This window comes from Mobula hypostoma, chromosome 17 (genome assembly GCF_963921235.1).
Source record: "Mobula hypostoma chromosome 17, sMobHyp1.1, whole genome shotgun sequence".
NCBI classification, from domain to species: domain Eukaryota; kingdom Metazoa; phylum Chordata; class Chondrichthyes; order Myliobatiformes; family Myliobatidae; genus Mobula; species Mobula hypostoma.
The window spans coordinates 23,370,126-23,385,019 of record NC_086113.1 but is presented as its reverse complement, the minus strand read 5'-3'; the positions used below and the strand labels follow the sequence as shown (position 1 = coordinate 23,385,019).

At 39.4% G+C, this 14,894-nt stretch overlaps 1 protein-coding gene across 1 annotated transcript in view; it reads right to left on the bottom strand.

The window, feature by feature from the left end:
* Window positions 1-14,894, bottom strand: part of drosha (drosha ribonuclease III) — a 168,906-nt gene that overhangs the window by 72,210 nt on the left and 81,802 nt on the right. The window contains exons 20-22 of the mRNA XM_063069658.1: window positions 13,856-13,915; window positions 12,209-12,308; window positions 11,067-11,169 (exon numbers count right to left, since the gene is read on the bottom strand). Of these exons, the coding sequence (XP_062925728.1) occupies window positions 11,067-11,169; window positions 12,209-12,308; window positions 13,856-13,915 (263 nt within the window). The remainder of the gene's footprint in view (window positions 1-11,066; window positions 11,170-12,208; window positions 12,309-13,855; window positions 13,916-14,894) is intronic.

Here is a 14,894-nt window from a genome sequence, read left to right as displayed (position 1 = left end):
CTGACCAACACACCACAGCAGATTCCTAATACATGTAAATGTTTATGGCAACAGTTGATCCTTGATATTCCTCCATAACGGATTTCATTTCATGCTTTTTAATACAGAAAAATGTAACAGAGAACCGTCACAAGAATAATAATAAACAAAAAGGTGTATTAGTCATACAGCATAGAAACAGGCCGTTCGGTTCAACTCATCTATGCCACTGTGTTGTCCAGGGAGTGAGTCCCATCTATATGTATTTGGTCTATAGCTCTCCACACTTGTCCATGTCGTACCTAGATGGCTTTTAAACATTACCAATGTGCCTGCATCTACCTTTATTTCTGGCAGCTCATTCCGAATACGTACCATTTTTTGTGTGGAGAAGTTGCCCTGGATGTCTCTTTTAAATATCTCACCTCTGACCTTACACCTATGCCCTCATGTTTTGAGCACCCCCTCCCTGGGGGAAAAAGGATTATGTGAGGGTCAGGGACACCAATCCCTTTTGCTACTGCCATCAGGGACAGGAGCCTCAGGCTTCACAGCAACAGGTTCAGGAACAGTTATTACCCCTCAGCCATCAAGCTCTTGAACCAAAGAGGATAAACACACTCAATTTGCCCCATCACTGAAATGTTCCCACAACTATGGATTCACTTTCAAGGACTCTTCATCTCATGTTCTTGACATTTATTGCTTATTTATTTATTATTATTCAATTATTTTTCTATTTGCAGTTTGTTGCACACTGGTTGAGCACCCAAGTTGCTGTGGTCTTTCATTGATACTGGTTATTATTCTATTATGGATTTATTGAGTATGCCCGCAAGAAAATGAATCGCAGGGTTGCATATGGTGACAAATATGTACTTAGATAATAAATTACTTTGAACATTGTTGGGTCTCCTTATTTGCCTTCCCAAACTGCATCACCTCAGTTGTTGGAATTAAATTTTGTTTGCCTCTGCTCTGTCAAACTTCCCAAGTGATTGATACCCTACCTCTCCTGCTATCCTCAACACCAATTTTCCTCGTGACCTGCACGCAGGAGGTGACCATTCAGATCACCAGCCACATGCCTTCTCTCATAAACTTCATCAAAACAAATCTAAACCAGGGGTCCTCAGTGCCTTTGGCTAATGGTCGTAGTCCATGGCAGAAAAAAGTTGGGAGCCCCAGATCTAAATCTATAGCTGTGAAATTGTATCATCTGTGTAAAATAGATGATTTGAGTCTCAATTATTTCCATATATTTCAGTAAATGGCCAATGCTGTGAACTGCAGAAAATAAAAGGTAACAAGATATACCTAATAATACATACAAAATGCTGGAGGAATTCAGCAAGTCAGGCAGCGTCTATGGAAAAGAGTAAACAGTCAACATTTCAGGTTGAGACCCTTCATCAGGACTCCTGGTTACATCAGAGTCCTGACAAAGGGTCTCGGCCCAAAATGTTGACTGTTTACTCTTTGCCATAGATATCGCCCAGCCTGCTGAGTTCCTCCAGCATTTTGCGTGTGTTGCTTTGGATTTCCAGCATCTGCAGATTTTCTCATGTTTAAGATATATTAAGTCATCAATCCTATCGGAGCTGGAGTTTTGAATCATGTCTGTGCACCTTATCAGTGACAGTGTTAAGCTTTGGGGGGGGTTCAGAAAATTATTTGAATGGAACAATGGAAAAATGCAGTGACTGCAAAAGGTGAGTATGCCCTTCTTATCTGACGGAAGGTTAAAGAGAGATTAAGAGGTGTTAAATTTTATGAGTAAATAAAAGACATTTTGTCCAGTGGCCAAAACATTGTAACAAGTTGAAACATATTTTATATTAATTAGTAAACGAGTCAGGCTGATATTTATTTGTATTGTGTTACGTATGCGCAGAGCAAGAATGAAAATGAGACAAAATGATTAAAAATTTTTCAGAGTCATGTTAGTACGGTACATGCTGGCAACTTACAGTGTGGGAGCGATAGACCAGGCCTGCCTAGACAAAAACATGCGCACTTGAAAGCCCTCGCCCAAAAGAGAGTGCTGTCCACTTGTAGGAATCCCAATCGATTTACCATGCAATCTGATACGGTTCATACAGGAATGTTGTTCATGCATATGAAGATGAGTGCAGATGATCAAAGGTTTTTCTTTAAGCAAGGTACACTTTAAGGAACACCACTGGGGCAAAAAAAAACCAGAAAGCGATGTGAAGAATTTAGTAAGGAAAGCCCAGAACCTGGGGGTAGCTGAAGTCATGTAATCACGCAGCAATTAAGTTTGGGAAAGATCAAGAGACCTATATTGGAGTGGTGTAGGTAACTCCGCTTAAGGACATGGAGCCAAAGAATATTAGAACATAGAGATTTGAAAACAGGAATGCATATTTTTAAAGCAACACACAGAAGGGTCTCGGCCTGAAACATCGACTGTACCTCTTTCTAGAGATGCTGCCTGGCCTGCTGCGGTCACCAGCAACTTTGATGTGTGTTGCTTGAATTTCCAGCATCTGCAGAATTCCTCGTGTTTGTGTTTTTGAATATTTTTTAAAATCAGGTGGATGCAAGTGTAGATGGAAAAGGTGGTGTACTACTTTGTAAATCTGTGTGGGGAGGATAACAAGTCGATGCAGAGAACAAAGATGGCCAAGCCGAAACCAGTGTTCAATAATCACAGTTAATCTCAGCAGGTAACGTTATTGGAATAACTCTCGATGTCTACGTTGGTGGTTAAAAGGACACAACAGTATACACGTCAGCACAGGAGATCAAAACACACAAATGATAAGAAAGAATATTATATCGGATGGGTGCTCAGTGAAATACATCAGAATCTTAACCGTGATCAGAAATAGTTTAATGATATCAAAGCAGTAGCCCCTCTGACAGTTATTTCACCAGCTGGAATGCAATAATTGAAAGTGGCAGCCTGCTTCCACTTTCGCCAGAGGCTATTACTGATGGTGAAGGACCAGTGATGTCCACATCCTGTAAAGGATAAGGGCAACAGGTGCAAAGCAAGTTACCACCTGCACTGTCCTTCCAATTGCACACTATCTGAACATGGAAATCCAAAGCAACACACACAAAATGCTGGAGGAACTCAGCAGGTTAGATAGCATCTGTGGAAATGAATAAACAGTCAACGTTTCAGGCCGAGACCCTTTATCAGGAATGGGAAGGAAGGGGGGAAGATGGCAGAATAAAAAAGTGTGGGTGAGGGGAAGGAGGATAGCTAGAAGGTGATAGGTGAAGCCAGGTGAGTAGGAAAGGTAAAAAGGGCTGGAGAGGAAGGAATCTGATAGGAGAGGAGAGTGGACCTGACGAGAAAGGTAAGGAGGAGAGGAGCCTGGGGAAAGTGACAGCCAGGTGAGAACAGGTAAGAGACCAGAGTGGGGAATAGAAGAGGAGATGGGGAGGGAATTTTTTTTTACCGAAAGGAGAAACCAATATTCATGACATCAGGTTGGAGGCTACCCAGACGGAATATAAGATGTTGCTCCTCCACCCTGACGGTGGCTTCATCTTGGCACAAAAGGTGGCCTTGGACCAACATGTCAGTACAGGAATGGGAATCAGAACTAAACTGTTTGGCCACCAGGAGGTCCCGCTTTTGGCAGATGGAGTGGTGGTGCTCAATGAAGCAGTCCCCCAATTAATTGCTGTCCCCTCATCACTACTTGGTTTAAATCCTGAAACTTCAAGCAGCACTCCAGAGCATCTGCACCACAAAGAGATCGCAGAACTACACAAGCAGCCATCACTACCTCCTGAGCAGTCATCATGAAGGGTCAATAAATGCCAGTCTTCCAAGCAAATGTATATTAAAGAATATGCAGCAAAAAGGTTCAGCACATCTTTAAGCATTCTGCCCCTTCTGTCATCAACGTTTGCACTTACAGTACAATAAGTGCAATAAGACATAGGGGCAGAAACAGGCCCTTCGGCCCATCGAGACTACTCTGCATTTGATCATGGCTGATTTATTATTCCTCTCAATCCCATTCTCCTGTCTTCTTCTCCAGAACGTTTAGCGCCCTTACTAATAAAGAACCTACTAACCTCTGCTTTAAATATAACCAATGACTTGGCCTCCACAGCCATCTGAGGGAATGAATTCTACAGAGTCACCACTCTCTGGCTAAAGAAATTCCCCCTCATTCCTGTTCTAAAGGGAGTGTCCTTCTATTGTGAAGCTGTGCTCTCTGGTGCTGGACTACCACATTATAGGAAACATCTCCTTCACACCCACTCCATCTAGACCTTACAATATTTGATAGATTTCAATGAGATCCCATCTCATTCCTCTGAACTCCAGCGAGTACAGGCCCAGAGCCATCAAACGTTCCTCATACACCAACCCTTTCATTCCCGGGATGATTTTCGTGAACCTCCTCTGGACCCTTTCCATTGCCACCACATCGTTTCTGAGATAAGGGGCCCAGAACTGCTTACAACACTCCAATAAGGTCTGACCAATGCCTTCTAAAGTCTCAGCATTACATCCTTGCTTTTAAGCTCTGGTCCTCTCAAAATAAATGCCAACATTGCATTTGCCTTTCTTATTACAGGTTCAACCTTCGAAACCTTTGAACCTGCAAGTTAGCCTTTTGGGAATTGAACACAAAGACTCCCATGCACCTTTGCGCTTCTGATTTTTGAATTTTGTCCCCATTTAGAATAGTCTACACCTTTATTCCTTCTACCAAAGTGCATGACCGTACACTTCCCTAGACTGTATTTCATTTGTCACTTACTTGCCCATTCTTCTAATCTGCCCAAGTTCTTTGCAGACTCCCTGTTTCCTCAACACTACCTGCCCCTCCACCTACCTTTGTATCATCCGCAAACTTGGCCATAATCTCAGATTCACCTTTTCTAAATGTTTCTTTTCAGTCCCAAAAACTGTCCCTCACATATCAATAAAATACAACCAGCATGAAAGCCCAGTGAGTGACATTTCACTTAAATTCTTGCACAGATGATAATGCAAATGTACACAGTCATTCTACATTCATTTAAAATGCATACACATAGGGCAAAGGAGTCAGAAGCTACTGCTTTGACCTCCTTGTCTTGAGGCAGCCGGAGAGAGAAGGGTCCCAAGATCTGACACCAATGCAAAATAACTTCTGTCAATTGCATAAACATTACTAATTTGCTTTGCACAATGAGTGTTTGCACAGTTCACCTAACAGGGTAGAACACAATTTAGTCTCATGATTAAACCAGATTACCCAAGGGTCTTGCCGATCAGATCTCCCTAAATTCCGACAGGAAAGTTGGTGGGAGGAGCATCCTAAACTGCTTCAGCCAACTGCACAGCTCAATCCAATGACTGACTCCATGGCATTTAGTTCTCACAGGCCATGCCTTTTAAAATGTTCTTTAATGTTCCTGGCAAAGATCAAGAAAATAGTGGAGAAAAGGTTAAATTACTGTCTCAGTGAATTTTGGAAAGAGACATTTGAATCCTAATGAGTTATTTACCTTTAATTTATTTATTGAGTTACAGCCCTTCAAGGGCTTTGAGCCACACCTCTGAGCAACCCCTGATTTAACACTAGCCTAATCATGGGGCAATTTACAACAAGCAATTAACCTACCAACCAGTACGTCTTTGGACTGTGGAGGGAAACTGGAGCACCCTGAGGAAACCCACAGAGTCATGGGGAGAACGTACGAACTCTTTAAAGACAGCAGTGGGAATTGAACCCGGGTCTCCTGGACTGTTAAAAGTGTTGTGCTAGCAACTGTGCTACTGTGCCATTTGTTGGCAATTTTAAATCACACTCGTTATCTAAATCTGCAACATAATGGTTTTGATAATAATGACAATGAAACTTTAGGGCAAACCTTGAAGGCCATTCTGTACAAGGGTTTTCTTTAGCTTCCATTTTAGGAACTTCACTGCCTTTTGCATTATCTAAATTGAATAAACAAATTTTCAACCCTACAGTTAAACATACATTGCGAATATGGTTTCAATTTCATAAATTTTTTGGCCTGAATGAATTTATGTTATCAAGCCCTATTATATCTAATTTCTTTTTCCAACCCTCGGTAATGGACCAAGCCTTTTTGATATGGAAAACGAAAGGTATAATATGTTTTCGTGATCTATTTCTGGATAACTGCTTTATGTCTTTTGAGCAGTTATCTGAGAAATTTGATTTGCCTAGATCCCATTTTTTTAGATACTTACAAATAAGAAATTTTTTAAATACTATGTTGCCTACCTTTCCGACTTCAAATCCTTCTGGCATTTTTGATAAAATGTTAGGTTTTAATCCTTTGCAGAAGGGATTAATAGCAACAATTTATGATATAATTATGAAATTACAGCCAGATATATCTGATAAAATTAAAAATGAATGGGAAAGGGAACTTCAACTTTCCCTACCTACAGAGAAATGGGATAAAATTTTTCAATTAGTTAGTACTTCTTCTATATGTGCTAAACATACTTTAATACAATTTATAGTACACAGAACTCATATGTCCAAAGATAAACTAGCTCGTTTTTATTCCCGTATAAACCCTACTTGTGATAGATGGCACTCTGAAATGGCTTCTTTAACTCGTATGTTTTGGCCCTGTCCTCTTTTGGAAAAATATTGGAAAGCCATTTTTGATATTATTTCAACAGTTCTATGCTTTGATTTAAAACCCCATCCTATTACGGCAATCTTTGGATTGCCAATGGTAGAACACAGATCTTTGTCTTCTTCAGCCTCTTGAATGATAGCTTTTGTTACTTTAAAGGCAAGAAGATCTATTTTGTTGAACTGGAAGGAAACTAATCCTCCAACTACATTCCAATGGTTTTCTCAAACCATATTAAGTTTAAATTTAGAAAAAATTAGAAGTGATATTTTTGACCCTTCAGTTAAATTTGAAGATACTTGGAAACCTTTTATGCAACATTTTCATATGATATAATCTGACCTTTCCGAATCTTTTTTCTAAAATTATATGATGAGAGGAGCGGAGTTAACGACATTATTGATCGTGTCTGATACAAGTTGTTGGTCTAGCCCAGTTTTGCCCTTTTTTGGGGGGTTTTTTTCTCTTTTTCTTTTGGGGTTTTTTTGTTTATATATATTTTTTTTCTTTTTATTTCTTTGTCAATGTTTAATCTCATTATGAGTTTGGAAGTCTTTTATTCCTATGTTACTTAAAATTCATTTTATATATGCTGATGAACATTTTTCCAATCTCTTTGTACCAACTTTGTTATTGAGTTTATAATTTTGAAAAAACTAATAAAAAGATTTAAAAAGAAAGAAAGACAATGAAACTTTTAGGGCTGTTGTAAAACCTTGGTTCACTGTCCTTAAAGGAAGGAGTTTTGCCACACTTACTAGATCAGCTGCTCACTTGACTCCAGATCCATTGATAACAATGGTTGAAATCGGAACTGTCCTTTCAAATGACTAAGGGAGTTACTCAGCTTATTTGGATAAATAAGGATTGTCTATCCGCACATCTCATGAGTGAATAATGAAAAGTGGAAGACAACCACTGGTATTTTTATTCTTTTTCAAACTAAAATACAAACACTTCCTTTTCTTAAAAGTAAAATCTGAGTAAAAACACATTGTTCCCACTAATTGCTTTCTTGCCAGAAGTAATTAACTGTGTGTAGAATGGCCTCCTGGTATCATTATTGTGTTCATCACACTTCTCTCACCAGTAGACATATGTAGTGTCACTTTAGCTGATCCACAGTAAATCTAAACAGATTATACAATACAGAAGATAAAGAGCAGATCTACAGACTTATGTGGAAAGAAATTCAGCCAACACGGCACATTGTGGACAACTATCCAATCCATTTTCACATTCTGGGTATTGTAGGAATCCATGAGGCATCAGCAGAAGCCAAGGAGTAAGTCTTTGAATGAGAAAAATACAGTATAGGACAGGTACAGGGTCTTCAGCACATAGTGCTTGCACCATTCATAATGACAAATAAAACAAATCCCTTCTGCCTGTACATGTACCTACCTAAAAGCCCTTTAAAAACAACTATCCTACCTATTCCACCATTACCTGGAATAGCCTGTTCCAGGTAATAACTACTTTCTTTACAAACAAAAGATGTGCCCTGCGCATCTCCCTTAAATTTTCTCCTGTTCACCTGTATATCATCCTATGTACCAAGACACAGCAAAAAACTTTGCTTTACATCAAGTCTTCTGGTACTACACTGGGAAAAAAGCTTTGAGGTTGTTACTCCATCTTTTTTTCTGTCATAATTTTATAAAACATAATCAGATATCTCTTCAGCATTTGACGCTCAAGATAAATCAACCGAAGTTCATCCAGTCTCTCCTTATAGTTACTACTCTCTAATCCAGGCAGCATCCTGATAAACCTCTTCTGCACCAACTCCAAAGCCTTCATACCCTTCCTGTAAAGGAATAACCTGAATACTCCAAATGCAGGGCTAACCAAAGTTTTAAGTTGTTACATATTTGTATCAAGGTTAACATATGTTCTCAATAATATCCACCATACAGGTAAATATCAGTTTTGTGAATGTTTAGGAATACCTCGTTCAGTTGTCTAAGTTCTCCTTGATCAATAATGGAAGTCCTCAACCATAGCAAAGATCTAGGCTAACGAAAAATGGTGACTGGGAAATTGTGAATAAATGTCCTATAAATCTTTTGACCATTGTAAGCTTCCAAAGTTCAAAGTGAAATTCATTATCAGAGTACATATCAGAGTATGTCACCACATACAACCCTGAGGTTCTTTCTCCTGTGAGTATACTCAGTAAATCTATAGATCGGAGTCGGCAACCTTTTTGCCTCTGTGGGCCGGATCGCATATTAATGAGAGGACGGTGGGTCAGATAAATGCCATAAAAAACTTGAAATATGGGAATTATACATTTAAAATCATCTAGTTATGTTTTGCCACAGATTAATGAATAACACATGCTAGAAAATCACTTGGCTTAAGGTTGTCTACCCCTGCTATAGATTATTAACTGTAAACAGGGTCAATGAAAGAGCAACAGCACAAAAGACAACAAACTGCACAAATGCAAATAAACCTGTAAGTAAATAGCAATAAATAAGCGAGAGCACGAAATAACAAGATAAAGTTCCTAACGTGAGGTCATTGGCTGAGGGGACATCTCAATAGATGAGTGGATAGTTACCCTCTTTTGTTCAAGAGCCTTGATGGTTGAGAGGTAGGAACTGTTCTTGAACCTGGTAGTGCGAGTCCTAAGGCACTTGTACCTTTTACCTGATGGCAGCAGCAAAAAAAGAGCATGGCCTGGGCGGTGAGGATCTTTGATGGTGGACTGTGGCTTGTGGATAAATAAAACTGCGGATGCTGAAAATCTGAAACAAAATCATGAAATGCTGGAAACCCTGATTGGCAGATCAGGCAGAAACAGCAGTAAAATAAGCAGTTCACATTAAACTGTGAAGATTCAGTTTCGACCTGAATCATTAACTACACTAGACAACAAAGATTTTGCTTCCTAAATACTGGGCTGCTGATAAAGAAAATCACCATAGAATTTCCCTATCGCTCATCATTTGTTTGAAGTTGCCTATATTTATTATTTCAATTCATAATTCAAGTCAGAAAAGCTGATGCCAAGATTAATGAAGGCATTTTTGTTGGTCTACAAATCAAACAGGACATCGTGACAGGCGATTCTAAGAACTTCGAGTGGGACCAAAGTAAACTGCATGGCAGACATTCCAGGATGCTGTTGAAAAATCTCTTGGCAACTGCAGAGCACCAAACTGCATGCAGAGTGCTGAGAACATGCTTCAACCATACAAAACCATGAAGCACAACATGTCATTAAAGACTCACTTTCTGTGTTCCCATTTAGATTTCTTCCCTGCAAATTCTAGTGCTATCAGCGCTGAGGATGGTGGTCCTGGAGAAACGGTATCAGGCTAATTTAAATCTATCAATGCTGGCTGATTATTGTTGGACACTTAAGCCAGAAGCTTCAGACACTGAATACAAATGAAAATCATCAACAAAACATTTTTAGCTTAGTTGAACTATTGCAAAGTCTCAGCAACATCATGCAATTAAATCATTACATTCAATAAAAGTTAATTTCATGTTTCTCCAAATTCCTAGGTGATACGAGTAGTCTGAAATTATCCTTATGTTCTGCATCAAGTGGTCTATCATAGACAAAAAAATTTCTGAGCAAGCAACACTTTTGAAAAAAATTGTTGTCCAGTGTTATGTTTCTTTTTCCACAGGTGCTGCGTAAGCTGGCAATTGTTTCCAGTAATCCTGTTTTATATTGCAGAGCTAATGAAAATCTAACTCATAAATTTCTACGCCTAACAGTACATTCATCAGTTCCAGAAATCCACAGCAGAACTAGATTTTAATGCACTGTTGCTCAGAGATGAGGCTGTAACATTATTGTTCCACAGTTTAACTACAGCTTTCTTATGGCATAGGCTTTTGTCTCGTCTTGTCCATACTGCACCAACTGCCGCCGCTGGGCTATAAACATTCAGGAGCAATGTGTGGTTAAGTGCCTTGCCCAAGGAGACAACATGCTGCCTCAGCTGAGGCTCGAACTCGCGACCTTCAGATCACTGGTCCAACACCTTAACCACTTGGCCATGCGCCAACACTTTTCATGGTGTAGGGTGATGGACTGGGGAGGGTATGGGAAAAACTGGTGAACCTGTGGTTTAGTGGCATCTGCACCACACTTTGAGGCTAGTGGTCCCGGGTTCTGGTCAGCCCCTCGCACATATTCCACCCATGCTGGGTTGGGTGTCGAGCTAGCAACTCAGCCTCATAAAAAGTAGACAAATGCTGAAGAAGTGGCAAGGTTGCTGCCTGATGCACCACGAGGCGTGGAGAGGAACAACAACTTCCCTGCATGGCTAAGCTAAGTATAATTTCATAGCAACCTTGCGATATACAGGAGACAGCTGATTTGATCATGCAAGGAACACATCAACAATGACCCTAAAGGTCATGTTGCAATTGAATTCTTTAGGCTAAGCTGCAGCTCTAACCTCAGTGTTCACACACTGCTCTGTTGAATGGTACAACTCTTTCAAAATTACCCATTAGGGCTTCAAAGCAATTAGCCATGGCATGACGTAGATCTGATTCCCTGCAGAGGTCAGGTCCATGGGCGTACAGCATAAAACGATCCAATTCGAGTTTCTATAAGAAGAAATCAAAATCAAAATCAATACATTTATTCCAAAAGCGCATCCATTAAGAACTGGCAGTGTTTCTGGCACAGCAATAGCAACCCAAAAGGTCATGAGATCAAATCACAACACAGCAGCCTGTGAATACAAAAAAAAATGCATTCAGTTGCACTTGATTTCTGGGGAATAATGAAGAATGCTGTTAGGTTGCTGAAGAAATTCCATGAACCAGGAGAGAGAAATTGAGAGTGCTGCCCATTCTGACCAAAATGTGCACTTAGCCTTGCATGTAATGGTTGCTTTTGGACCTCTGAAATAGACCACTTTATTGTAGAAGGTGAGCAGCAAATCAAGGAACATCCTACTTACACAGAGCATTTCATGATGGGCTATAAATATGCTAAACCTAAACCTCACAACAATTCCTTCCCAAGAAGTTTTGCCTTTTGTTCTAATGCTTTACTCACGCTCCCTTATTTCTAACTTCATTATAATAATTAATTCATGGTCATCAGCCATGATCAAAGCAAACAATTTAATAGATTTAAATAAAACTGAATTTCAATACTACTTTACAGCAACACAAAGCATTTAACAGGCAGCGAAGTGCTTCTCAAATGCTGCCAAAATTTAAACACGGGGTACATCAATGGCTAGATGATATTTTTAATTTCGGCATTGTTTACAGGATCACTAGGACATTAATGGGTCACGAACCAGGATCATCCATCACCCAGATCAATACATTTCCAGAGACACAAGAGTTCAGGTGGAAAAAGGAAAGTGATGCCATCATTCAGTCATGACCTTACTGAATGGCTGAGACGGCTCAGGGCACCGAGGCCAACTCCTCTGGCTCTCCTCATATTGTGCAAATTCCCATTTAGTTGAAATGATCCTCAGTCTGAAGGACTACTATGGAGCTCAAGCATTACTCTTCCTGCTCGCTCATTCAACATTAGCAGAAACAATTACAAGGCTTTGCGGGGAGAAAGAAGTGTGCAGTAAAATAAAATCACTAAGAACCTTGTGCAAATCACAATACTGACCTTGGCCAACATAGCAAGGTGTTGGTTCTGCACAATCGCAGTGCGGTACGTAGCTAACCCACCTTCTTCCAGATTCGGGAATAGAAAGTACAAGTGGACACTGAAAGCAAACAAAGGGAACGTAAACAGGATGCATTCGATAAAATGTTTCCTGCAGCAGCTAAGCTTCACACTTGATTTCAGTTCCTTCAAAATACATAATAATAGTAAAGCTGTCTCTGCTGCTAGCACTAAATAAACTCTGCTCCCAAACTTCAAATGCACAATGTGGGGTACGAGAGTTATTGCTATTATTTCACATACACCATCAGCAACAAGAGAACAAATAACCGTGCCTTCGAATCTGTTATTTGGAATATCACAAATGCAAATCTTCAGATTCAGTTACAATTATTTATCACAGGTACAATGAAACATACAGTGAAATGAGCTGTTTGTATTAACAACCTACACAATCTAAGGCTCTGCTTGGGGTAGTGTGCAAGTGTCACCACACATTTCAGCACCAACATAGCATGCCCACAACGTCCTTAATTAATTCAATAATGATTAACATTTCTGAAATACTTCTCTTCCACAGGAATTCTACTAATATTTCATAATTGTGAATACTTCCTATTCAAATCTAACATCCCAGAGCAAATCATAGAAATACTATCAAATATGACTAAGCTAACTACTGCAGGGGTCTATAACCTTAGGTTATACCATATGGTAGATTTTAAATAATGCCTTACAGAAGTCAAGTCAAGTCACTTTTTATTGTCATTTCAACCATAACTGCTGGTACCAGTACACAGTAAAAACGAGACGACGTTTTTCAGGACCATGGTGCTACAAAAACTACACTGAACTACGTAAAACAACACAAAACTACACTAGACCACAGACCTACCCAGGACTACCCAGAATGGTAAGGAGTCTAAAGTTTAGGAAGGAAGTCTAAAATGCACATGAGTATCATTGTAAGTAGTGCTGCTGTCATAGAACTCAGCAACCAGAGTTCATTCCTGACATCAGCTAACAATTGTACAACTCACGTATCTTCCCCATAACAGCACATTCCAGTTTGCACACAAGTTTCTGGATGGTTAATTGACTGATGTAAATCACCACTTAATGTAGGTGGTTGGTTGGCAGGAGAATCACAGAGAGGTGATGCATATGTGAGAGAAAACAGATTACAAGGAAACAACTTGAAGTATGAAGTTGGTGAGGTTGCTCAGGGAGCCAACACAGACTCTCATGATGCGTTCTATGAAAATATGAAATGTGAAAATAAAATACAAATGCTAGCAATAGTGAACATCAAGATTATTCACTTCGTTGACATTCCCCCACATAACACTGGCCTTGACTAGGAATCAGCTGGATTTTGGAACTTATTCCCATTGACCCTTAGACTGACCTTCTCTTCCTTTCCACAGGGCTTCCATTCTTACCATGTTCTCCCAGCTGACACTGTGTTGGAGACTGATTGTCCATTGGGTAAGAGCATGAAATCAACACCCCAACCTATCATGTCTTGGCACTCTGCACTAAGTTTCCACTGCTTTTTGCTACATGCATTCATTAAAAATGGATAACAATATTAAAAATTAAAACTACTACAAACTTATGACAAATGTATGGACATTAAGCTCGTACCTTGTTAAAAATTCAACCACTGCATCTCCCAAAAATTCTAGTCGTTCGTTGTGGTTAATCCTTCAGAAAGATGAAAGTAAATGATTGTAATATAGCTACTAATTTAAAACATTATAAAATTTACAATTAATTAGAAATTCAGTTGTCTGGCCTTATAAATCAAAATCAATTTCATTTCATTGAAATATACAGGCATGACTATTGAATGCAATCAAACTATCTTAATAAGTTATATCCCAGTAGGGATGATGGCTGCATCATTACCATTTGCTAAATCAAAGGCATCTTTTAAAAGCTCCATTGGAGGGTAAGGGTGAAAGTTGGCAGAATAAAGTTTACTCTGCAATCAAGAACAGAGCTCCACACAAACACATACGCATTTCCTCACTGGCTTGGTGGCTGTTTTAACTGGCAGCTGGCAGTAAAACTCTGAAGCAGAAGGGAAGTGTTAAATCAGCATCACGCTAACATTAGAAATACAAAAGGAGTCAATTTGAGAGCTACTTAAATGTTAATTTCTGTAAATATTATCATGACTTTGATTCATTGTCACGAGATAAATCGTTTGTCTCTAAGCTGGATCCAAAACTTTCGTGGGACTGCAATTAGGCATTTCCCATTGCTACAAGGCCTCAATATTCACTAATTGGTAAAGCAATATAAAACGCCTCAGTACATCCTGCAAACAAAGTGGAGGGGTAATTTGTATGATTACCAATTACCAACGGGCAAATAATCACAGAACATCAAAATTTATTCAATTAAATAAACTGGGAGTGGGGAGGGCACGGAAGTGCTGTAGCTCAGTTAAACTGACAACAAAACCATCCAAATGCTGTGAAACCCCACTAGGTTTACCAGCAACCTTTAAGGAAAGAAATTTATCATCCTTTAAACAAGTAGACTTAATTTAATTTATATGTCCTGATTGATCTTAACTTTCAAGCATGTTCTTTCCTCTTCTACCAAGTCAAACCCAACATAACTGTGACTCTCAGACAAGGGGCATCAGTGTACAAACCTTATACAGAACTTATCT